The 25,630-nt window shown below is 33.7% G+C and overlaps 2 protein-coding genes across 2 annotated transcripts; one reads left to right on the top strand and one right to left on the bottom strand.

Annotated features, from left to right (window-relative positions):
* The first annotated feature begins 833 nt into the window (after positions 1-833).
* Positions 834-7,247, top strand: LOC128992034 (raf homolog serine/threonine-protein kinase Raf). The gene has a single exon (XM_054415381.1). It carries the CDS (start codon positions 942-944, stop codon positions 2,994-2,996), a length of 2,055 nt encoding a protein of 684 aa, XP_054271356.1. The 5' UTR covers positions 834-941; the 3' UTR covers positions 2,997-7,247.
* A 3,131-nt stretch (positions 7,248-10,378) lies between these two features.
* Positions 10,379-25,293, bottom strand: LOC128991876 (legumain-like). The gene is made up of 12 exons (XM_054415126.1): positions 25,171-25,293; positions 22,730-22,883; positions 21,274-21,371; positions 20,461-20,542; positions 17,732-17,817; positions 15,313-15,451; positions 14,852-14,921; positions 14,053-14,171; positions 13,243-13,410; positions 11,723-11,836; positions 11,443-11,622; positions 10,379-10,687 (listed from the first exon to the last, which is right to left on the bottom strand). The coding sequence occupies exons 2-12, from the start codon at positions 22,871-22,873 to the stop codon at positions 10,562-10,564; spliced, it is 1,326 nt and encodes a 441-aa protein (XP_054271101.1). The 5' UTR covers positions 22,874-22,883; positions 25,171-25,293; the 3' UTR covers positions 10,379-10,561.
* Between the last annotated feature and the right edge of the window lie 337 nt (positions 25,294-25,630).

Genomic DNA, 25,630 nt, shown 5'->3' with positions numbered 1-25,630 from the left:
CAGGAAACGGAGTGTCTGATGGTGTTGACTTCTTCCTGGATGGTGTTGCCTCATTCAAGCGAAGGATTAGAAGAATGTTTACGTAGTCCATTCCTTTTGTTTTTGTCTTTTCATAGTCTACAACACTGTTACTTTGTTTCAATTTTTCAATTTATCATTGTTAACATTGTTATCTTTGTTGTAACTTTATTTCTTTGTTAACTCACATAGTTTTTCTTTGTTAATCTATTTATTCTTGTTAATGAATTTAAAAGTTTATTTTTTGTTAATTATTATTGTTATCTACTCAAATCAAATTTATTATTGTTATCCATTGTAACGCTTTTACTGATGTGTTTTGTTGTAACTGTTTTGTTTATTTTCACTTGTTTTGTTGCAACCGCTGTCTTTTTGCCATCTTGTTGCCGTCTCTCTTTGTTGTTGTTATCAAATTATTCTAATTTCTTTGTTTTCACTCAATATTACTTTATAACTAGATTTAAGAAAGTCTTGTTTGTATTTCACTAATTTGTATGAAATATCAAAATGGAGCTGTCCGTTGGAATGTAAAATAAAATAAACATTGCAAGTTAAACAACATTTTACCATGTAACAACATAGGATGTTGAATGGATTTTAACTAAAACAATGTTTTCACAAAACAACCTTGTTTCTTAGGATTTCATTTGAATATGGGGTTCTTGGGGTTCTTTCAGTTTTTCGTGTACTTTTTGTAATGTATATACATTGGCCACTAAAAAATCCAACGCTGTTTAGTAGCAGACATCAACCAACTATCTTCTACTCTCACCCGAGCGCTGTTGCTGTCAAACAGTTTCAGTTTTCAACATTACCAACCAAATACCAACCTATATCGAACTATTGAAAGGTTATAATGTTGTAGTTTTTACTTATTATAAAGCTTTTGTTTCGTTGTGCATGTGTTATAATCGTTTATAAAAATGACCTCGGACTCTGAAGATTTGGAAAGTTTACAAGATGAACTGATAAATATTCGGAGTGTAATTAATTTAACTAGAGAAAATATTGACGCTCTACTTGCTAAGTTTGCAGGATTCCAGCATCCTCCCTCAATGTATCTAAGTGAATACCACGAGCTAACAAGTAAATTACACGAATTTGAAGTAAAAGAGCAACAGTTAATAGAAGAGATAAGTAATGGAAGGGCTAGTCCTCAAGATACCCTTGCTGATAGTGATTATAGTTCTTTATATGATCAACAGTCTTTGTATGACCAACATTGCAAACCTGTGAAAACACATCTTAGGGCAGTTGTACGAGCTCACTTACCCAATCAACAGCGTACTAGTGTACAGGTAAGACCGGGACAGAGTGTTCGAGAGGCTTTATCGAAAGCAATGAAACTGCGAAACTTGACACCAGAAGTTTGTATCGTCTACAATATTCCTTCTGGTGTCCAAATACCGTGGGATGCTGATATTTCTACGATTGATTGTGACGAAATTCGTGTTGAAATTCTGGATAAGTTTCCAATTGCGACAAGTATCTCACACAATTTTGTCCGCAAGACATTCTTTTCATTAGCGTTTTGTGAGTGCTGTCGACGACTATTGTTTCAAGGCTTTTACTGTAGGACCTGTGGCTACAGATTTCATCAGCGATGTGCAGGAGGAGTCCCAGCTCTTTGTCAACAGGTTCGTATGCAAGATACCTACTATCAGATGCTTCTTGCACAAAATACAGAGACTTCTGCTGGCATATTGCAGGTCCCGTCTGGTTATGGGCGGCATCCAAGAGCTCTTGGTCATGGTGAAAGATCAAGTTCTGCACCTAATGTGTGCTATAATCTTGTCAATCCTATTGGAGGTGAAATAACCTCATTAAAAGAATTTGTCAGTTTAGGTTCAACTACTGCTCCCGGACCAGTTGTTAACAATAGACTATCACACAGTCAAAGTGCCCAGGCATCTCCTACTAATGCTTTAAAACCTTGGAGACCAAGAGCTCGAAGTGCGGATGAAAGCGCAAACAAAATTAAGATCCACAAAGATGCTCCTAGAGAATCTATAGAAGATTGGGAAATCCCTGCTGATGAAATCCTTGTTGGGCCAAGAATCGGATCTGGTTCTTTCGGAACTGTATACAAAGGTCATTGGCACGGTCCTGTTGCAGTGAAAACCCTAAATGTGAAAGACCCCACACCAACACAGCTTCAAGCGTTCAAGAACGAGGTAGCAGTCTTAAGGAAAACACGTCATTTAAATATTCTCTTATTTATGGGCTGTGTTAGTAAACCTCAACTCGCCATTGTAACACAGTGGTGTGAAGGTTCGAGTTTATACAGACATCTCCATGTGCTGGAAACTAAGTTTGAAGTCCTAACACTGATTGAGATTTCACGACAAATAGCACAAGGAATGGACTATCTTCACGCAAAGAACATCATACACAGGGATTTGAAGAGTAATAACATATTTTTACATGACTTAACAGTGAAAATTGGTGATTTTGGCCTTGCAACAGTGAAAACTCGTTGGTCCGGCGGTCAGCAGTCTCTACAGCCGACCGGCTCCATTCTATGGATGGCACCTGAGGTGATCCGAATGGCTGAGGAAAATCCTTACAGTTTTCAATCTGATGTTTATGCGTTTGGGATTGTTTTATATGAACTATTTTCTGGCCAGCTTCCTTACTCAAGCAATGACAAAGATGTCATATTTTACATGGTTGGTCGAGGCTTCCTTCGTCCTGATCTTGAGAAGCTTTATTCTGAAACGCCCAAGGCATTGCGAAGACTGACTGAAGACTGCATAAAAGTAAAAAGAGAGGAACGTCCATTATTTCGTCAAATTTTAGTGTCATTAGAGAGTCTCCAGCGAGCTTTGCCGAAGATCCACAGGTCTACATCAGAACCCACCCTCAACAGAACGCAACTGCAGTCGGATGATTTTTTGTATGGTTGTGCGTCACCCAAGACACCTGTTAATACTCATTTTGGGGCCTTTCCATTCTACTCGATGGGCGGTATAATTTAAGCAAGGTAAAGATTAGTTAAATATCCATAGGTGTTACAAGCTTAATATTTTGTGCAGCCATTTTCTCTTATCTTTATTAACTTATCATATTGATTCAACTTAAGATGGATTTAGAATCAGTACAGATGTGCATTGTCGTAGTTGGTATCAGAAATACCACCTTGGTTAGTTTAAATTAACTTACCGTAATATATTCTACCAAGGAAGTAGTTGGGATATGTTCCTTTAGATTATAAATACTATTGTTTCTGGGCAAAAATTGATTAATTTCTTCAACTAGGCCTAACCAGTTAAATTCTTAAGTGGCTCACTAACACATCCGATTTTATTGCATTTCCAGATTTTTACCTAAGCTAAATTGTGTGTCTAAAAAATGTGGAATTAGTGTTGGCCTACTAGCCGCACTAGAAAAAGGTAATTTCCAACAATGTGGGCTCCAAAAGTTTTCAATATAGGCCTATACCGGTACTAAAATTTATAGGCCAATATTTACTAAGATATTGAGAAAAAATGTATTTTCTAAACATATAGGCCTGTGGAAGATGAATCCTAGGCCGGTATTTAATTTGAATCCTAATATGCCCAAGGTTATAATTAACAGAAAAATTTTAGATCTCTGTTGCTTATAAACTAAGGTTCAATTCTTATTGAGGTTGCTTTTATAAACAAGTTATTTGAAGATAAAGAATTTTTTCACCTATCTTTATGAAAAAACACACAAAATACACCAGAGTCATGCTGATCTGAACTTATTGGAACTGAATTCAGTAGGCTATTTTATAGGCCCTGTTCAGATTACCAAATCATTGGGATTTTAGACATAAATGCCGTAAAATTACATTTAAAAAACTTAAACATTAGCCTAGGCCTATGTATTTTGTAACTGTAGGTGGCCATAAATATATTGCTTTCACAATCATGACAACACCCAAGTCGTCTCTCCGATTCTCTTTATCACGCAATGACCTTAAAAGAGAACTCCGTTAATGAATGGACGCTTGACTATAGGCTATTGTTGAGGCAAAATTTACAGACTTTCCCCTGGCATCTAAATTCATGTACAACCTCGGTGGACAGCCTGGTTATTATGTAAGAACACATAGCTTTATTTTTCCTTTTTCATCAGTACTGGTGGGCCTAGCCTTTTTCCCCTAACAGATGGTTTGGATTATTGGTTGATGTGAGGGATCTTTTACTCATGAAAGGGAAAATAAAAATTATCATCAAGCCAAACAAAAAAAAATTTACAACTGTATGGCCATAATTCCAACTTATTCGTTAGGCAATTATTAGATAGAATTTCATTGCTTGTAAAAGGAGAACAGGCGAAGATTACAGTAAGTAATGTGGCTACTCCAGTGCGAACCACCTGAGGTTGAATACATGGTGGAGCGGTTAGGTAGAGAGTCTTTTATCTCAGATGGTAGCGGCGCTTCACATGTACTAGTAGAGCGGCGACGGTAGCCAGTCAAGAAGCCTAAGTACAGCAATTAATTTTGAATATAGGCCTACATAAATAAAAGCTAATTTATCCTTATATGAGAGGATATGCACTGGTTTTGTAAAGAAACCAATGAAAAAAACCCAATGATGATGGTGAAAGGTACAGCAAAGTCATTCATTAGGCTTAGGCTATACAACTGCTTAAATATTTAAAACAGTAAAATTGTAAATTATAGCATTTCTAGAAATGTTGTATTATTGTGTGAAATAGTAAAAACTGTTTGTAAGATAAATTCCATATTTTAAATGTGTCATTCAAGTGGATACTGTACATTCTGACATGAATTATTACAAGTTTTAGTTATATAGTTATTGTTTGATATATTGGTAGGCCCTATTATTAGCTTTAGTCCTGGCTTCAAAGAGAACCGTTTTGGGAACTGGCGAAATAAAACTACATTTTAAACCATGTATGTAAATGATTTGACCGCTAAGCCTCAAACCTTGATAAAACCCTCGAATATCACAGCTAGCATGTTGGCGCGGGTACCAGCTTCACTCTCCACTCCACTATGTTTTGGGGCACCTACGTTAATATATTATTTTTTCTGCTCAGCTACGCTCTAGCTTTGCCGCTCCACTATGTTTTCACCCTAAGGCATGAAAATCAAACTGTAAGGTTGGGATAGCGCTCTTGATCATTATTTGAGCAATTTATATCAAATAGCATGTGTAGTCACAAAAAATATAGAATTGCACTGGATTGAATACCTTGAACGATCAAATTTGTTGGTGAAGAGACAGATGTCCACAAGATCCGTAAGGTTTGGGCCTATAGCACCTCATTGCATTCTGTCACAAACATAATCTGATATTATAACTGTGATCTTAAAAAAGGTTAAATATTCACCAAAAACATTTGGATTTATCAACTGTTTTACTAGGTCTAATGTAGGCCTATTGATGTTTTAACAACTTTGGACAGAAAAAAATCATTGTGTGTTTCCTTTTGCCCATGAATGTGTTCAATATATTGCGGTCTGGGTGGATAATTTTGTGAAGCAGATTGCTTACCGTTTTTACCCAGGAAAATGGGATTTCATTTATATATTCTTATGACCAATCAAAAATGCCAGGTTTTGAATAAATTGATTTAAACTATATAATATTACTTTTGACAAGGTACTTACTAACTGGATTTCTTGAAGTTATTTTGTGTACTGTATAGACCTGTATGTGTTTAATGTATATAACTGGACACAGATTTCAAGTTTTTTAAAGCTTTAATTTATTAGATGTAAGAAACATCTTGCAACTAATTATAACAATATAAAATATGTTTAGGTTTATGTCGTCAATTCTAACTTAGTCTCGGGTGACTAGTTTTGAAAGCACTGTTTAATTTTCTAGCCGCTTGTGTTGCATAAAATTATTTGAACACATTGTCGCCATCAGTACACAAAAATTAAACATTTAATTTACTTGAACACATATATATTATGTTAACGTAGAAGAATGCACAGCCGGCCATACCACGCACGACGATGGACATGATACTCAACTACCAACAACCGGGTAGTTGAACTTAGAGTATCTGTGTTTTATGTGAAGATATGTTGTATTTCTGTGTGACGACGACAATGTGTTCAAATAATTTTATGCTTGACGACAAGAGGCTTGAAAATTAAAGTTGTTTTGGAACTTGTCGGCCGAGACTAAATTACGATTGACCATGTAAGGTATGTAAACATACTTTATATTGCCATAAATCAATCTTGGAGGCTATGCTGAATAAACTTGCAATTACGTGCACAGGTATTTAAAAAAATGTTTAGTTGCAAAATAAATATTAAGAATAAGGTTCAATGACCTTTAAGTGTGGAAAAATGATCTAAAACTATATGGTTGTGTATTATAGTTTTCTATAGTTTATTTTTGTTGAACTCAACAAAGAATACAAAATCTTTTTTAAATCTCGTGTAGGAGTATGCAAATATCATGTTAAAATATAAATATTGTATATTATTGTAAATTCAGTGTATTAATGTAATAAATACTTTTCAGATAACCTGATCCTCATTATTTTGGCCATTGCTTTGTAATATGTTGTAATATTACTGATTGTTATTTGTGTCAGTGCAAATGTTAATTATGTACACAGCCGCATGGATTAATTTAAATTACATTATTTGTATTATATTACAAATTCTAATAAGTTATTAGTCTTTTTTACTAAAGTGTAGGATTTTTAGAACTAATAAAATGAATAATTGATTTTGTTCAGATGAGATGGTAATATGTTAAAATATTCTGTGTGTTAGCATAAGTTTAAACTAATTGTATATTATTTTGTATAGTTATACATGTTTTAGGGACAATGGACCGTTTATAACAGAACTAGTTTTTGGATTTCTGAATTTAGCGTTTAATAACTCTTTGACATTCCTTCTCGAGCTTTTTAATCTTAAAGTACTTTTAAACTGAAGACTTTCTATTACGATTCTTGAATTAAATGATTGTGCTTGGTTTGTTATCTGATGATTAAAAAAGTTAAAAGTGCGTTCATCATTAACATGTACAGCTTTATGATTTATCTTTTAAAATCATTATATTATTGTTTGAAAAATTTTGTAAATGTTACCGTACATTACTGAGATGTTGATTGGTGTAAATGTGGATATTGTTGATAAAGTTTAATTTGTGTCAAACATCACTCCTCTCATCCCGAGGACGTTTGAACATTGTAATCAGTTTACGAAATGGAACCTTTTATGTATTATTTTGATTACATCAATAAAGCATAATGTTGCTTAATTTTCGTATGGTATTTTTCAGTCTCCTAATCTTCTTTGTTTTTAAACTGGTGAGACTTGTTACCTAAAGAAATAAATTTTCTGGAAGTTTTCTTTTTGTGATTCTGCTATGGATAAATATTTATTTTAAGTGTACATTTGAGTGATTTCTGTCATGAACTTAACTATGCATTTTTGATTGATTAATGCTAACTTCTTGCATTGATGAGATAACTGCTTGGATATGACGGATTGGGTAGGCCTACAGCCTAAATTCCGTAAATGAAGTAAGCATGTTACAAAAATTAACCTGCAAGTTTGTACTACTTTAAATTCACTCAACTCCACGTTATTGTCTTGTTTTTGGTTTTCAATGTCAAATAGTCAGTGGCATTTTGTATGGAGAATCACAAACACATAAAGGAAAGCAGTTAAAACTAAATCTGTTATTGTTTAGCCAAAGAACTATAACCACCCAGCTATAGCACACAAAAGGTATTGAATTGTAAACATAATATTGAACAATGTAGTGTTCAATAAACAAATGATCAGATACTATTAGACATACATGGTGAATCCAAAATGATCAAGATAGAGAAAAGGTACTGTGTATTTTTAAGTGGAACAAACTCAATTTCCTAACCTACCGCCTTTGACTATTGATACAACGAGACATTCCATCCCCATTTTAAAGTGGTTGCCTTTTTTTAATCAAATTCGGCGAAGTTGATGATAGCCACCAACAGATTGCGCTGATCTAAATTACAAATTTCTTTTGAACAAACGATTTTTTTTACCAAGTCAAACTGATAGAACGATTTATTATGTGCTATAGCAACTGTTATGATCCATCAACTATGTCAGCAACAAAAATTAAGGTGGACAATAGGGTTTTAGCCACTAGCACATTCTATGAGGGGCTCACAAAATTACATTTGTTAGTAAAAAAATTGGCAACAGCTGGTTCATATAGATGGGATGTCTACTTGTGTATCGAAATAGTCATTGATATCGCTTCATTGTTTTCTGCAACAGTTCATAAATTTGTATATAATTAAATAATAAATAAATAGTCTATTACCAGTCAATTAAGCCTAAAAGCCTATTTAAAATATACTATGTTTAAAATCTATTTCAAACACAAGCTAAAGTAAAAATAATTATATATATCTAAACCAAATCTCAAAAAGTAATTTACCCAAATTAAATTTCATATACTATAAATTGGCCTAAGTGACTAAAAAGTAACAGTGAACATCAAGATCTAGAAGACCTGAATACATTGTTGCTGAAAAACATGTGAGGTAACAACTGGATTTTCTTCTTCTATTATGAACTAGCCTGATGAAAGTGTAAAAACTAGTTTGTATGATTTTTATATTATAATATTTTCTAGTAACTAGTAAAAAGTGAAAAGCTAAACCAATAGTCTAATTATTTCAAATAGTTTAAACAAGAAGAAATGTGGAAACTTGGAAGAAATTTGGTAATCTCCATCTTATTATTACAGACAATTCTATTTAAGTGTTGGACAATTTGAGAACATTAGCCTAATTCTGAGGTGGATCGAGTAGCCTCCTAGCTGTTAAAATCTATATTCTTGATTCAAGTAAAGACTTTTGTTTTAGAACAATCTTATCCAAATTCTATATAAAATTATTTAGTAAAAAAAGAAATCAAAGGCTAACTTTATTATCATAAAAAAAGTTTCAAATTAAAATAGGCTATTAGCAAGGAAATTGGTAATAAAAGAGAGTTCCAAGCACGAACCTAAAAACCCTGAGGTTGCAATTGGCGCCCCACGTTGGGCGCCAATTGCAACCTCAGGGTTTTTATAGGTTCGTGCTTGGAACTCTCTTTTATTACCAATTTCCTTGCTAATAGCCTATTTTAATTTGAAATTTTTTTTTTATGATAATAAAGTTAGCCTTTGATTTCTTTTTTTTACTAAATAATTTTATATAGAATTTGGATAAGGTTGTTCTAAAACAAAAGTTTTTACTTGAATCAAGAATATAAATTTTAACAGCTAGGAGGCTACTCGATCCACCTCAGAATTAGGCTAATGTTCTCAAATTGTCCAACACTTAAATAGAATTGTCTGTAATAATAAGATGGAGATTACCAAATTTCTTCCAAGTTTCCACATTTCTTCTTGTTTAAACTATTTGAAATAATTAGACTATTGGTTTAGCTTTTCACTTTTTACTAGAAAATATTATAATATAAAAATCATACAAACTAGTTTTTACACTTTCATCAGGCTAGTTCATGGTAGAAGAAGCAAATCCAGTTGTTACCTAACACATGTTTTTCAGCAACAATGTATTCAGGTCTTCTAGATCTTGAAGTTCACTTTTAGTCACTCAGGCCAATTAATATTATATGAAAGTTAATTTGGGTAAATTACTTTTTGAGATTTGGTTTAGATATATATAATTATTTTTACTTTAGCTTGTGTTTGAAATAGGCTTAATTGACTGGTAATAGGCTATTTATATATTATTTAATTATACAAAATTTTATGAACTGTTGCATTTCATTTCCTAGGAATTTTGTAGGAAATTCTTGGACAAGAGCTTGTAACAATTATATCACACTATACTCAAAACACCAACTCTTAAGCTTGAAAAAATATTCCAAAAGTATCAAAGCTGCTGCTCAAAAGATTGTCAGCGAAAGTGGCTTAAATTTATTTGGTCCTGGCTGATTAAATAACTGGTCTTATTAACTAAACTACACAATGCATTACACTCCATTCATTTAAACTTGAGTTAAAAGTTTAAATACACCCAGTTGTGTAGTTATATCAGTTAATAATGTAATTAAGTGAACAACTCTGATTTTGTCTCAAGACTTTCATTTGAAGTTATGTCTCAAGTGGAATCTTTGCTTTAGAGCGTTCTGCCTCCAATCGCAACTAAGAAATAAAGAAATTGTTTTGCCATGCTACACTATATGAGGATACATTTGATGAATTTATAATACAATTAAAATTTAAGATATTTCTGGAGCAACGTACAAAAAGGTGTTACAGAAACCAAGATCTCAGCACAGATTGGGTGAAGTGATTTAATAAGTTTAAAGCTTGTTCGATTGGTGGATAATGTTTGAAAAGAATGAGGTTTAAACGCCAAAGCTACACTATTACATTTTCAAAGATTTTGTAATCACGATCATTAAAAATTATCTATTTAACAATAAAAACTGCAATTAAACAAAAATTATCACAAAGAATTATGAAAGCTTGATTCTTTACAGCATAGCACAAAAGCAATTCAAATACATATAATTAAAAAACAACAGACATTATTTTATATAAAACATGAACTAGACAATTCCAGTTGGTTTTGCTTTTCCTTGGCACAAAGATTTTATCTTCCTGATGACTTGGTCCTCTGACATGGCCTCACACATGTTGATGAGTTTGTGAAGGTGTGATCTGACAAACGGATTCTGAAAAAAGGAGATAGCAATTCAGATATAGTTTGGAAACCAAGTATTATTTACCAAAATGATATCTTCAAACAAAAACCAAGTGACTGGTTAGCAACTGTTTTATAAGTGGATCGTGTTCCGCTAGCTTACCTGAGAAAAATGGACTTCAGGCTCTAATAGAAACACAAATTAAAGATCACAAAACATAACACTTATTAGTTATTATGTTATTAGGGTACGCATTTGTTTTGTGATGTTTTTTTTGTGCCTATAAAACAAATAATTGTTACGAAAAAACTACATACAGGTAGTTGTGCCCCTGAGCACAATTTTTCAAGCTAGCTAAATTCTGAAATCCCTTTTCAAAGAAAACTATGTCATGGGACAAATTATCTAGTGTTTGTATGTTCCTTAAAACCAAAATATATTAATAATGCTCCCTTTGACTCAATGTCTGTATAATTGAATTTTTGTTTTATTGCAAAAAAGTATGGACAAAGGTTTTAAGTAAATATTCCAAAACTCTGGGCTAGTTACAAGTTAAGTTGATCTAAATCAGAAATCCTTACCTATGTTTTTACTGAAGTTACATTTTGAACAAACCACCTCTACTATCAGTCTCACTATGACAAAAATATAAACTTTTAACCTAACTGTTATATGAAGAGGAATAACTATATTTATGTAAACTTGTACTTGGTAACAAATATTGACAGTGCCCTTGAATTAACTCTTCTTCTTATTTATTGCTACCAATATAAAATGTTACTTACATCACTAATGTTGAAACAATCGTTGTTCAAATGTGTGAGGGCATTTTCATAACAAGGAAGATTCTTCTTTGTCAGAGATGGCCTGTTCAAGACAGTCTGTTGGTAAAGGAGATTTGTGTTGGTAGGAGTTATAGCTTCTTGAACCAGTTTCAAAAAGAAATTGTTAACCTCCTTCCGTGACTGTAATATAAAAAAGTTGAGATTTAAAGCCATGAAAGTCATAATGTAAAACATATATGTGTCAAAGTCATGAAAATAATACAAACTCTTATCACATTACCTGTAACATGTCATGGAGTTCCTTTTGTAATTTCTTCTTTTCTTCAGAATTTTTGGCAGCTTGGATTCGTCGTCCCAGAATTGCTACCGGGACATGGTGTGTAGGCACGGCATCCTACATAAACAAACATTAATCAATATACTAAAATAATAAATTGATTAAAACTACATGGGTACACAATGTTGAATGAACCGAAACAGTGACACATATTTACTCAAATTTTTCAAGACAATAAGATACATTTAATTAAAAAGCTGCTACAGGTGCTTTTAGCATTTAGCTAGCATCAGACAACAAAATAACCTGGATGTTATATAAAATAAAACAGGTCCCTGTACTTTATTTATTTATTACACTAAATACCAGGGGGTTAAAAAGTACACTATTCTTAAACTTGCTGCAATATCTAAAGCTTGATTTATAACAGGTTGTTGTAATATTTTTATACTCTACCTTTCCTTTTTTACTATATGTTTAAATTGTTAATCACGTGTTATTTATGTTTTTTCTTAATTGACTGTTTGTAAACAATTCCTAACATGTTCCAAGTGTCTTAAAGCCTAGTTCTGATCAGGTAATTACTTTCATTTTTATTACACAGGTTCAACACTTGATTTAGATTTTTTGTAACCTAATTTCAAGAACCAAAGTTTCAAAAGAGTTATAGCAGAGACTTGTATACAGACTTTGTATACAGAGTAGATATATATATATGAACCACTAGTTTTATCAAATTTATCATTCAATATGAACGTAGCTGAAAGGGTCGCACAAAGAGTGTGCTACTGTAAAAACTTGATTTTCTTATTTTAGATACTTTAATAATTGATGCGATAAAGACTATGCAATACTTAAAAGGTTTAAAGTACTTCACTTTCTTTCAGTTTAGCTTCATTTGTGTATTCAATAGAAATCAGTTTTCATTACCTTATCTGTTAATGAGGACGAGGGACCATTAAATGTCAAAAACCTGACCTTTGAGAGAGTATCCAAATTCAAGTACCTGGGAATAACAGCAAACAGTTAACTCTATAAACAAAAGAGAAAATTAAAAGGTAAAGAGACTGATTGCCACAAATGACTGCTTTTGAAGCATGTCTAAAATTTTGGGATAAAAATTACTATTGAAATCCTCAAAAATAATAATTTATAAAACGATTATCCAACCGGTACTTCGAAGACCCAGAAATAGAAGCTAGCTATTGTTAAGAGCCAAAGATTAAGGTGTTCATGACACATAGCGAGAAGGGAAGAAAACAGTCTCTTGAAGTTAGCTACAAATGGACGACCACGAGGGAGCCGACCACTAAGAAGACCCAAACTACGGTGGGGTGACCAGATTCGGAAAAACCTTCAGCGGATGGGGACATTAATCGACCAAGCAGCATACAGGCAGGTAAGGTATTTGTTAATGGGTCAATTAACGATGTCCGTCCATTGTCATTGTAAAACTGGCTGCAAGGTAGTTTACTTTACAACCTCTAAATCCGCACAATCGCACATGCATAACAGCAACTCACAGTAAAGTCAAGCTGGTAGCGAGCCAGGGGCTGACTCCGGTAGCCAATGACCTCGCTCAATTTAGTGTTGCCGATGTCGATGTCTCCATACTCTTCTACATGGCTGGTGTTTGTCTCAGTCCGAACCTTCTCAAACTGATGGTTAACACTCTCCTGCTTCAGGTCTTCCTGAAACACAACAACTGTTATAGTAGGATATTCATTTTTAAAGTATAAGGGAATAACAATTTTTGTATATTGGGAAAAACCATTTATATTGGAATGAGTGTACCGGTAGCGCTAAGGTGCTACATGAGCAGGTATGATTCCAGTAAACTGCAACCCACACTAATGTGATTCAGCTAGTGTGAGTGCCCACCTTAACTTAACGGTGATGAAAGTTGACAGAATTAGTGAGTTCTATAGGGATTGCATATAACTCCTTTTTGGCTTATTTTTAACCTAGTGGTAGAGAAAGTGGGTATGGATTTTCTTATTTTGACATTGATTGAATAATCTCAAGAAAATTCTCATGTAAAGGAGTTAACGATTTGACAAGATAAATGATTAACCACACACCTTCAAACACGGATAGCATAAAAACTTGCATCTTACTGAATACAACACAAAATTTCCAGTATTGACGATATACTACTTTGTAAACTGTGATAACATGTTTCTGGTAATACAAATTTGACAAATTTTAAGATATCCAAATCATTAGGTCAGATGATCTTTCATAAAAATATACCTTGAAGATTCCTTCAAATTTAGTTCATATATTTGCTGTATTTTTGTTGTTTTTTTAGTGACCGACACAATTACACTCACAGTTTCAGCATCCTGCATCCATTCGACACTAAACACATCTCCGAGGTAAGTTTGTAGTTTCTCATCGTAGAAGCAAGCGTAGGATGACTCGTGTGGATCTGCTGCAGTCATGACAAAAACTGAAACAAGCAGTGAAACTGTTAAAGCAGAACCTTGATAAAGGCAACTTTTGGAACAACTGATTGATTTACTTATAAAGGAACAATGACAAACTGGTACTTGATTAAAGGTACACTTATTGAGTTTGTATTATTAAAAGATCAAATGTGATTTAACAAAATCAAGGAGATAAAAAATGTTCTTTTGAACCAATATCTTCCAATTATTAAGGGCTTAGTAAGTCAGGTCTCATTGTGCTTGAAAATATCCAATTCCATAGATCCTAATGTAAATAGAATCAAATAAAGTCTGCAACAGATGAATGGAATTGAATCCATTTAACTCCCTTTATGTTTCCTCAATCATGATTTTAATTAGTCCAGGATTCAATTTTTAAATTTGTTTGAATAATAAAAGGGCTAAATATGTAAAAACAATGGAAGGGCACTAAAGTCTTAGAAAAAACATCATCCTTAATGAGCATGCATGTATATACTCACATAAGGGGCTATATGAAGCAAAGAAAATGCTTAAATAATTTGTGGGCTATTGATAGAAGTTTATGGTAAAATGCTTTTTTGAAAGGAATGAAGTGGATAGTTAAATTAGGGGTGAAGATTTGTATAAGACGGCTGTAAGATACTTCACAGGAACAGGTACCAGGAGAAATAAGATTAAGTATATTTGTTTCAATACTCACTATTTAGATCATCAGACAGCAAATTGTCAAACATTGATCCAGAATCGCAAGCTTCAATGTAAAAGAACATCTGAAAAAAATATATTTTTAGTTACTGAATGAAAGAGTTTGTTTAGTAGGCGATATTTTAAATGAATATTGTGACAGTCACAACAAAGATTGGTCATGTAGAGCTCCAGCCACTTGTTTATGTAAAACGAGGAACGTTAACTACCTATGTAAACAACCTTAATTTGCTAGAGTGTTTCTTTAGTAATTTTACGATCATAAATGTATTTTTCGTTTGAGTTTTGTGGATAAAGGATGTTTATATTCAAGCAACATTCTAAGTACCAGTAACCAAAGCAAATTTATGGTTTTTTTCATGGAATAACTTCTGAAAAAACTTTGTGACTGACTCAGTGTTTTTTTCCGACTGAAGTTTTATCAAAGGCCAAAAGGAAATACAAACTAAGGACTACCTTCTCAAAACGTTTTTGTTTTGCCATCTTTTCTAACACTCCGAGTAGTTCAGAAGCTTTTATATCTTCGGATGGCAAACAAAGAATTCCTGGACCTCCATGATCCACAAAGTTGACAAACAGGTGATCATTCGGACCACTGGGAACATAAAAAACAAAACATGTAAAACTGATTTAAAAAAGAACCCACAACCATCACTTGATGACTTATAAGGTAATGTTATGGGCTGGCCCCAGGATTGTTATGGTCTGACAAATGATGGCTGAAATCAAACATACCTAATTAAAGAAAGTTAATTAGTGGATTATTATTATTATTATCAGTGGACTGATAACCACTGGCATTCACATCAAACCCACCAATAACTTACAATACTTACATTTTGACAGTTGTCATCCAGCCAACACCAAAAGATCTATACCTTATAGCCAAGCCATCCGAGCCAAACGTATTTGTTCGACAGAAAAGGAGCTCTCCAATTTCAATTCGAAAATTTCCAACGCATTTGTTGAAAGAGGCTACCCCAAAAACCTTGTAGAAAACCAAATCCGTTTAGCCCAATCAAACAACCCTCCAACAAAGAAACTAAAACCACAGCAAAACCTAAACCTAATAACCGAATACCACCATGGCCTACAATCCCTCAACTCCATTCTAAAAGATGGATTCAAAATTCTCCAAGCTTCCCCACACACAAAGGATTTCCTGAAAACCCCCCCAACCACCACATTTCGCCAACCACCTAACATCAAAAAGATTCTTGTTCATCCTAAGATACCGGATCCAATTACAACAACCAGAAACAAACCCCCAAACGGCTCTTTCCCATGTAATACTTCCAGATGTAAAACGTGTCCCATCAACCCCCCCACCACAAGTTTTTCCAGCAACGCCACAAATGAAGTTTTCAAGATTCAAGGACACAACACCTGCAGCACCAGCAATGTAATTTATCAGCTTCAATGTAAAAACTGCCCAGCTCAGTATATAGGCCTAACAAAGAACCAGTTCCGTACCAGAATGAACGGTCATCGTCAAGATGTAAAAAAATAATTATAAAGACAAACCAGTAGTCAACCATGCCTCATCCCACTCAAAATCTGATTTTAATAGCTGCTACTCTTCAAAAATAATAAAACAACTGCCTCCAAACTGCAACCCCTCAGAACTGAGAAGATGGGAACTAAGCTACCAATGGTTCACCCATTCTAGAAACCCACCAAACCTTAATCTAAGATAAACCCCATTCCTCACCTTCCATAGCAGGCTAGTGTATATAAAAAATGTTTAATATGTGTGTGTACATATGTGTAAATACAGAACAGTGTAAATATTGTGGATTATTCATAATAAGTGAACACATTCATACATATGCAACAGTAAAAACAATTTTTAGTCTCTTCATCTGTGTTGGCAACCCTGACAAGGTGTAATAGATTTAAATTGCAACTGCCATTGCCATTACTTATTTAAAGGTAAGCCTGCTTTCCTGTCAATTTCCTTAATAATTCCTGGCAAATGCCCTATCTTTTTATAAGAATACCTAATTAAAGATTAAAGTACAAGAAGGAACAAGAAGTAAAGTAGTAAAACTTGCTATCGGTACCTAATTTTCTACAATTATTTAGAACTCTTGTCATCGTCCTGTTCTGGATCCTTCCGTACCCAATCACGGGGTTTTTGAAGACCCCAAAATCATAAGTAGCAAATTTTACTTCACACCATTTTACTGCATGTTAAAGATTGTTTGATGTGGCATGTTTAATTCTATATAATAACTGATAACTATAAACTTAAAGTAAGGAATCAGCTGAGCTTTCACAAATGAAGTAAGAAATATTATCTATGTTTAAAGTTGCTTTGGAGTAAGATGATTACTGCTTAAGCTCAACCAACACTACTTTGTAAAGCAAGAAGCATATAAAGTCAACCTTCCAAAATTGTATTGTTAGTTAAGTAAAAAGAAAGTGATTTGAATCTTAAGCCATAAAATAACAAGAGTCAAAAGTGAAAGTTACATGGAAAGTTTCCTACTGGCATGAGTTTTTTCTAGTACCAACTGAAAAGATAATAAGTAAGAGTAAGTGATTTTTATTTTTGAACCTGAACACATTCAGGTTTCCAATTGATGCTTCCATTTATATTAATAGCAATTCACAATCTTTTAACAACAGTTCTCTCTTTTACTCGTTCCAAGATTAGGAAAAAGTTTTGTATAGTATTTGAAGTACTAAATATTTCTATGCTTTATAGTAATTGTAGGAAAAATATAATGTGTAACACGAGCACAAATTGCCTTTGTTGCACTCGAGAAACTTTCTACACTCGCCTGCGGCTCGTGCATAAGCATTTCTCTTGTGTGCAGCAAAGTGCCACTTCGCACACTAGTTACACAAATAACTATTTATGAAGGTTTACCTTTCTAGAACTCTTCCTGATCCAACTCCTGCGACAGCTGATTTATTTCCCAGCAAAACATCAAAGAAAACTTTCTTGTTAACATTCTGGAACAAAGAAAAGGATAAAAATTCTTCAATATGTAATCCAATAAACTTGTAAAAAATATTTAAGATAAACCAGAGAGGTATACTTAATTGAACTTTTATGTTTTAAATTTCAAGCAAAAGGTTTATGTTTTAAGTTGAAAGCATTAAGTTTATGTTATTGTTATGTTATGTCCTTGTTGTCAAATCAAAATACAATCTATTTATTTTTATTGAAAAAAACTAACAATCATACATACAAATAACTAGCTGTACCCGCGGGCTTTGCCCCGTTTAACTTCATAAGTGAGCTCGTTTGCATGGATAAATCACGTCCTGGTTGAAGTTCGTTCGCTACGCTCACTCACCTTTAGGTTAGAGCTCGTTCGCTGCGCTCACTTGCCTTCAGGTTAGCTCGTTCGCTACGCTAACTCGCTTCCAGGTTGAAGTTCGTTTGCTACGCTCACTCACCTTTTGGTTGCAAATTAGCTGTTGTCATAAATTAAAAAAAAAATAATAGTACTGCACCCTGTTGGTAATCCTTGTAACTTTAATGCTATTGAACATCATAGAACAGAACCAACTTGTATAATTGAAACAGCTGTTAAGATTCATTAATTCCATTTAAACATGAGTACTCATAAGGTTAACATGGGAAACTCCAGAGCCACTGGGGCGGTGCCCGAGAGTCCGATCAGGATAAAAACAACTTAGTTTTCCTATTTAATGCCTAAAGAATCAGTGTACCAAATTTCAGCCTCCTAGGTAAATGGGAAGTAAGAGAATTAGTGATGAGTCAGTCAGTGAGTCAGTGAGGGCTTTGCCTTTTATATATATAGATTCCAACAAAAACACTGCCATTTCTTAAATGCATTTCAATAATTAGACTGAAGTAAAAAGCTATTATCAATAAGTTTTGTTGAAAAATCCAGATGACTAGTTGTTATCTCATTTTTTTATAGTAGATTAAACTACATCTTAGAATGGTTGAATGGTTGCAATAATGAGTCAAAGTATAAATAAACTGCTATTTTCCTTGTCATTAGCTACTAATCATTGGCTAATGATGATGATATGGAACAGAACCGTTGCCTGTTCATAGAACTTCAGTATCCAAAAGTCAACGACAGAATAAATATGTTGATGAACATAAAAGAATTTGAACAGATTCCTTTTAATAAAAAACAAACATTGGTATCCATAACATAAAAAAAAACTCAATTCAAACTCAAATTAAGAGCAAAAATTTATGTTATAAAACAATAGTAATGGACAGCAGTTAAAATCGTAAAATAATGAAAAATAATTCACATCTTGTATTGACTTTTTCTTATACAATTTAAGGGGAATTGAACATTTTTGTTCAACTGGAATATTCATTTCAATAGTAAATTACAATAAAATCGAAATCCAGATAAAACTGAGTAGTTTTAAAATCCCAGGATATGTGCTCAACACTGGATCAAATGGAGCTGGAACACTGGATGTGCTCATAGCTTGATCAAAAGTTTGCAATAATGTTTTGATAAATGTTTTGTAATAAATAGGGGGTTTATAAATACCCCCGTCGCAGCAAACCTGCAGACTAAGCAAATTTCCATTTGCCTGATTTGATTTTCAATTAAATATATTCAAATAACATTAGGTTTAACGGGTATCTAGACTTGCTGCCTACGGGGAGGGTAATAAAGTGTTTTTTAGTAAAATATTAATAGCTTAGTATAAAATAAATAGATTTGCCAGGTTTGATCCAAATATATCCATAAACAAGCAAACTACAACAGTTTTCTTATCCTACATAAGAATAACATGGGAATTTTTAATTTACAATTTTTTTGAATTTTCTCCGTTACCAATAACTTTACAAAAACACTTTGATATACTAAATTATTTTTTTTTTTTAATAAAGCTCTTTAATAAAGCCTAGAGATAAATTGGGAAATTTTGTGTTTTGAGGGCCAAAAATGAGAAAAACCAATTTTTACCCCATAAAACCCCCCGTTATCAAAATCGGAAAAATTACCCAAGTTATCGCGTTCACGGACACACATATATATATGTATAAATCTACAGTAGACTCCCTCTTATCCGGACTCCTCGGGACTGAGGCCAGTCTGGATAACGGGTTTTCCGGTTAAACTGACGTCCCCAAAAACTCGTTAAAACGGACTGTTTACTGTGATATTCGACTTTAATTTAGGAGAGCATTGTATCAAGACACGTGATCACTGGTCTCAAATCTTTCCCACGAGAACAGACGTTTCAGTACTGCCCACTTCCTGCCGATCTAGTCCGGTTAAACCAATGTGCTGATAAAAATTGTCTGGTTAAAGAGATGTCATTTCCGCCGAGTGTAGTCCGGTTAAACCGATGTCCGGTTAAAAGGTGTCCGGATAAGAGGGAGTCTACTGTATATACATAAATACAAATTTGAAGGAATGGTGTTTTTGGTCTCTGAGGACATCAAAATAAAAAAGGAAATCGGTCCCGGGCCTAGGTCTTACCGTGCCACCTACGGTAATTATAGGGAAATTCGCTAAAAAGCATGTGGGGAATATCAAAAGAGAATTTTAAAATGTTACAGCAAGTTTCTGTAATAAAATAATGAACATTCGAATATTTTCTTTTTGACTATTTACATTGAGGACTCTTTTGTTTCCATACCTTCCCTGTGTAGTCCTTCTTCACTCCCTCGTACACATTAGGGCCACCAGGCCTGTTGATGACCACACCTTTTTCCGGATTTCTAAAATTAAAAACATTTTAAAACTGATATATTAATGTCTGTAGTGGTGGACCCAAGCTGCACTGTGTATAGCTATAATATTATTTAGTTATTTCTTCAAGGTGAAATATGACCTCTTTGTAATGTCTTAGTTTGACTTACTGCAAACTATGGGAGGAAAAGTTTCCACATTTTAAGTAGACAAAAAAATGTGTAACATGCTTCTTTCCTGCGAACTCTTAATACAAGACGTTGAATATGTATTGGTTTGTAAATTTAACATTTATTATGTATACTCTGTTTGCTCAGCGAGTGCGGCTGGACAAAGGGTCGACGCTACTCACACACACAGAGATACAAGGGCGGACCATTGGCCTACCGCTTGAGTCATCACTGGCTCACAAAATTGTGACTATCATTCTTATTAATTTACCTTTGTTATCAAATCTATTGATGTGTTTGACTTCAGCACAAATATAAGTAAAATGATTCCAAACAAAATTTATTTTGCTTAACTAATCTAGAAGTTACAAATATTTTCATGCCAATTCCATAAACTATTTATTGTCATAATAATTTTGTGTTTGAGCTAATTATTTTTCATGGAACTAACAACAAATTGCTAAAATCTCTGGACAGATTTAGCATCTTAATTCCAGCCAAAATAATTTATAGGTTTTACTTATTTAAATTTCAATACACTTGTAAACTAGGAAAATAATAATCAATATTAACGTAGATGGAAAACTTACTCATCGCTGAAAGCTATGTCATCGTACATCATCACAATAATGTTCTCGTCGGGAATTCCATTTTCCTTCAGTATTTGGTAAGCATGACAAACATCGGCCTAAACACAGTAGACGAGTTTCAATGTCTAATAAATAATGAAAAATCTTGTGATGATCAATGTAACGTTTATATATTTTTATCTGCTTTAAGGTGCATTGTCCAAGACGCATCTGAAGCGATGATCGCAGAGTGGGGATCGCCGGGCGATGATCGCTGGGCGTCGATCGCTTTAAGGCCCATTGTCCAAGAACGCGTCTATTCAGTTCAACAATTGGTTGCTGACTGAGTTAAAATGTAGTTTGCTCTCAGTATGAGTGTTAAGAGCAAAGTGTTGAAGATCCTGTTGATTTAAGAAATAGAAAACGAGGAAATTCTGGACCTTTAGTGAACCTCGATTGTGTACTCAAAAATAGTTTAGTGATTTCAAAAATAGAAGTGAGGAAGGATATTTTAAAATGCTTACAAAAAACAACTTTAATGCAGACAAGAGGCTGTTTAGTGATTTTTATACTTTTAAAAGAAACAGTTTAAGTTGATTTGCGACTTTGCTAGAAGAAGAGGATATATCAAAACAATATGCAATTACACTCCATGTCCAATAACAAGAGCAGAAAAGTTAGCTATTACATTAAGATACTGTATAGTATGGAGTATACGGGAGAACACAGAAACAACACTGCAATAGACACAATAGACTGCTGGCCATCAGCGATCCCGTCCTGCTCTACTCCCGGAGCAGTGCCCCCCGTCAGACACTCAGCGTCTCAAGCGTCAGAAAAATCATTGAAATCAATGCATAGCAGTCACTGAGCGTCCATCGCCAGTGTCTATTTATCAGCATCAGACACTTTCTTGGACAACTGGCCTTTACTCTAGTTTTATGGATTTATCAGCAAGAACTATACTCTTAACATTTAATCTTTCATGGTCTGAGTAAGACAAAAACCCTACAAACCTGAAAATATAATAAGTTTTTTACTATTCATATTCATTTAAGAAAATAGGTATTTCATTCCAACTTATATTGTGTTCCACCATAGCCTCCTCTAACACAAGGCTAACACGGCGTTGGTGTGTGGCAACGTTGCAGCGTTATGCCTATAGCCATGCAGTGGCGGCCCTAGAGATTTGTGGGGCCCAATGCCAAATTCAATAGTGGGCTTCTTTTAATACCTGAAATACGCCTGTGCTGGGCCCCCAAGCACCGCCTTGTTCGCCTATATGTAGGGCCACCTCTGTTGCCATGGTAATAGCAGAAGTGTGTAGTCATAAACATTTCCTATACTGTCCATTATAAATTAGTGCAACAGCTGTTTCGGTTTGACAGCGGTGTTGCCACTTTTGTCTAGCCACGGCTTTGTGTTAGAGGAGACTCTGGTTCAACCCATTATATAATGATTATTTGTTATAACTTACCTGATGCCTATAATTATAGTAAGAATTGGACCCAGCAACTAAAACTGCTTTAATCTCTCCGCCATTTGGCAATTTATAGTTGAACTTTGCCTGACAAAGATGAATAATAACAGCTGCTAAGACTAAAAACAATGACTTCCGCATTATCCCCAACCTAAAATGATAACAAAACCATTGATTAAAGTTATTCCTGATATCAATCAATAGCACATTTTAGAAGTGTAATGGAATGTCAACCTTGATACAAAGATCTCCAATTGAGGTTCAACATTAACTCTCTCAAATTGAACAAAAGTTTAAACTTTCAAGTAAATGTTAAATCATAATTATTACCACAGAATCCCCTCAGATATTTGTATTAATCAGCCCCTTCCATGTGAGAATCAAAGATTAGATTAGACACTTAATATTGATTCTTTTAGGAGGCCTCTTTTGACGTTGTGTTTCCTGACTGTGTGGAACATAATATTAATTATGAGGTGAGCCGATACAGTAGTACTGATAATTATTAGTGGCGGCACCAGTCATAAGCCCATGACATCACGCCACCTCGGATTTATATTCCGATGCAATACAGTATACCAACTGAGCCAGAGTCACCGACTCACACTTTTTGGAGTTTGGATGCTGCAAGCAGACTTCTCATCCTATTGTAAAAATTCAAGCCTTTTTTAAACCTATATATATTTTATTTTCAATATGCCTGATAAAAGAATATTAATGTTGATTAATTATTTCTCTCGTATTTCATAGGGTAATTTTTTTCTACTTGTAGAGGACATGCCATAGTTTACTTAGAATAAAAAGTTCAAAGATATTAAATTTTCAAGAAATAAATAATTAAGCGTAAAAACACTAGTATTACTCTAGACAGAAACATGTCTTGAAATTGTCTTCAGTGGATCCATAAGAATGACCCATCTTTTGTATGTTTAATCTATGAAACTGTTGAGATACCAGTACACTAGTGCTTGTGCCAGTGGCGAACCAGGGGGGGGGGGGCGAAGGGAGCATATTTTTTTTACTGCATGTAATAGTGCATACACATTGCGTAAAGTAATTTGTCACACTAAACTCCTCGTCATCTATTTAGGGAATGTCAAGCAGAGGTAAGTTTACAAAATTCATGCTCACTGAAGCTATGAAATCAGAATGGTAAATAATGAGAGAAGAGATTCTACTTTTGCTTTGTAGGGGGGGGGCTTCACCTCTAATCTCGCCCCCCTCAATCTAAATCTGCCACTGGCTTGTGCTTGTCGTTTGAGGCAATAATAAAGAAAGTCCAAAGTGCTTAGATAAACAACAACACAAAACAATATGCTGATGATATTTAGTCTTTGTTGGACACACAACTTATTTTGTGTATACTTTTTGACAAAGCATACACCTCTGTCTTCTGATTTTTTCCCTTTGTCTATATATTTAACAACTCGGTAATCTTTTTCCCATATTTAATCATAAATATATTATTTGAAACTCTTATACTGTTTTTATCTGTTAACGGTAATGATGTCACCAGATTGAATAAGAAAACCAGAAAAAACATGTCTCGGGTCATCAATTGGACTTAAAGCTTGTCTAAACAATTATCAGACAAATAAAACATGATATCTTTGACTATTGACGAGTCAATAAAGGTATCCAATCATTTTAAATCACGTTGATTTCCCTCCTGAGAAGTGGCTAAAAATTAATTCTCTGTTGTGGTGAGAGATAGGTCAATGACCACTTTACCTGTATTCATTTTAGGGTCACTTAAAATGTGTATTTAATTCATTATTGATTAACACAATTAAGAAACAATTCCTTGAAAATGTATCTGTTTGTGTTATGATTTTATAATACTTATAAATAAATACTTAAAAAGAAATGCTCATAAAGAATACAGAGACAACAATATCTATTCAAAGACATAAATGACCTAACATAAGTCTTTTTAGCACAATTCAGTACCGGTATTGATAATATATTTTCAGCTAATGCAAAACTACCTATTTCCATAATTTTAATCGATATCAACCTTTAAAGTTCCCAATTTATACGTATGCAAACACTAGCATATTTTTAATTAAACACAATGAAAAATAAGAAAGGTATACAATTTGAAAATCAACATCATAAAATTTGTTTCCTCAACAGTTTCCAGTGTAACTTTATATGAAAACTAAATTCTACTCCATACACAAATTTTAATTTGACTCTATAATTTTAACTATATCTGATAAGAAAGGAAAATACACATGTTAGTGCAAGAAATTTCTAAAAAAACAATGATAGGCTCTTTCACAACTTAATTTGACTATTACAAATCAATCTTTTCCTTTAGTCGTATTACATTTTTATCAATAAGCAAACAGCAGCAATCTGCAAGCTCTATTTTATTACGATACTGGGAAATCTCAAAAGAAAGATCTGATTGAAATAAAACAACACAAACTCACAATATGGAGGACACTTATTGTTGACAAAGACACTGATGGTGTAGATGAGCAATTTGAGGTTAGCTAGCTGACAACACAACTTGGTAGCTTTGTTCTGACTGAGATGAGAACTACAGGAAGCTACTTACAGCTGACCAACATGATGACTAAGAGGTCAAGGTCACCACTCTACACAATGACAACCAGAGCCCTCTATCATAAAATGATCCAGAAATTATATATTTTTATCACACATAATCATATAAGAATGAAATAAGCTTTGTGATATTAATAGTTACTTTTATATGGAGAAGATCTTCACACATAGGTCTACAGTAAAAAAATATTCTTTATTCCTATTGTTTTTAAAACTTCTATAAATGATTGATGGTATCAACAGCTAAAATTATTACTTAGTGAGTGATTACAATATTTATCTAGAGCCAAACAAAAAACTATACGAAATATTAAAATTTAATAT

This window comes from Macrosteles quadrilineatus, unplaced genomic scaffold, assembly GCF_028750875.1.
Source record: "Macrosteles quadrilineatus isolate MER2022 unplaced genomic scaffold, UCM_ALF_1.0 Scaffold_4__1_contigs__length_99947679, whole genome shotgun sequence".
In the NCBI taxonomy this organism is placed as follows: domain Eukaryota; kingdom Metazoa; phylum Arthropoda; class Insecta; order Hemiptera; family Cicadellidae; genus Macrosteles; species Macrosteles quadrilineatus.
This window is presented reverse-complemented; position numbering and strand designations above follow the sequence as displayed.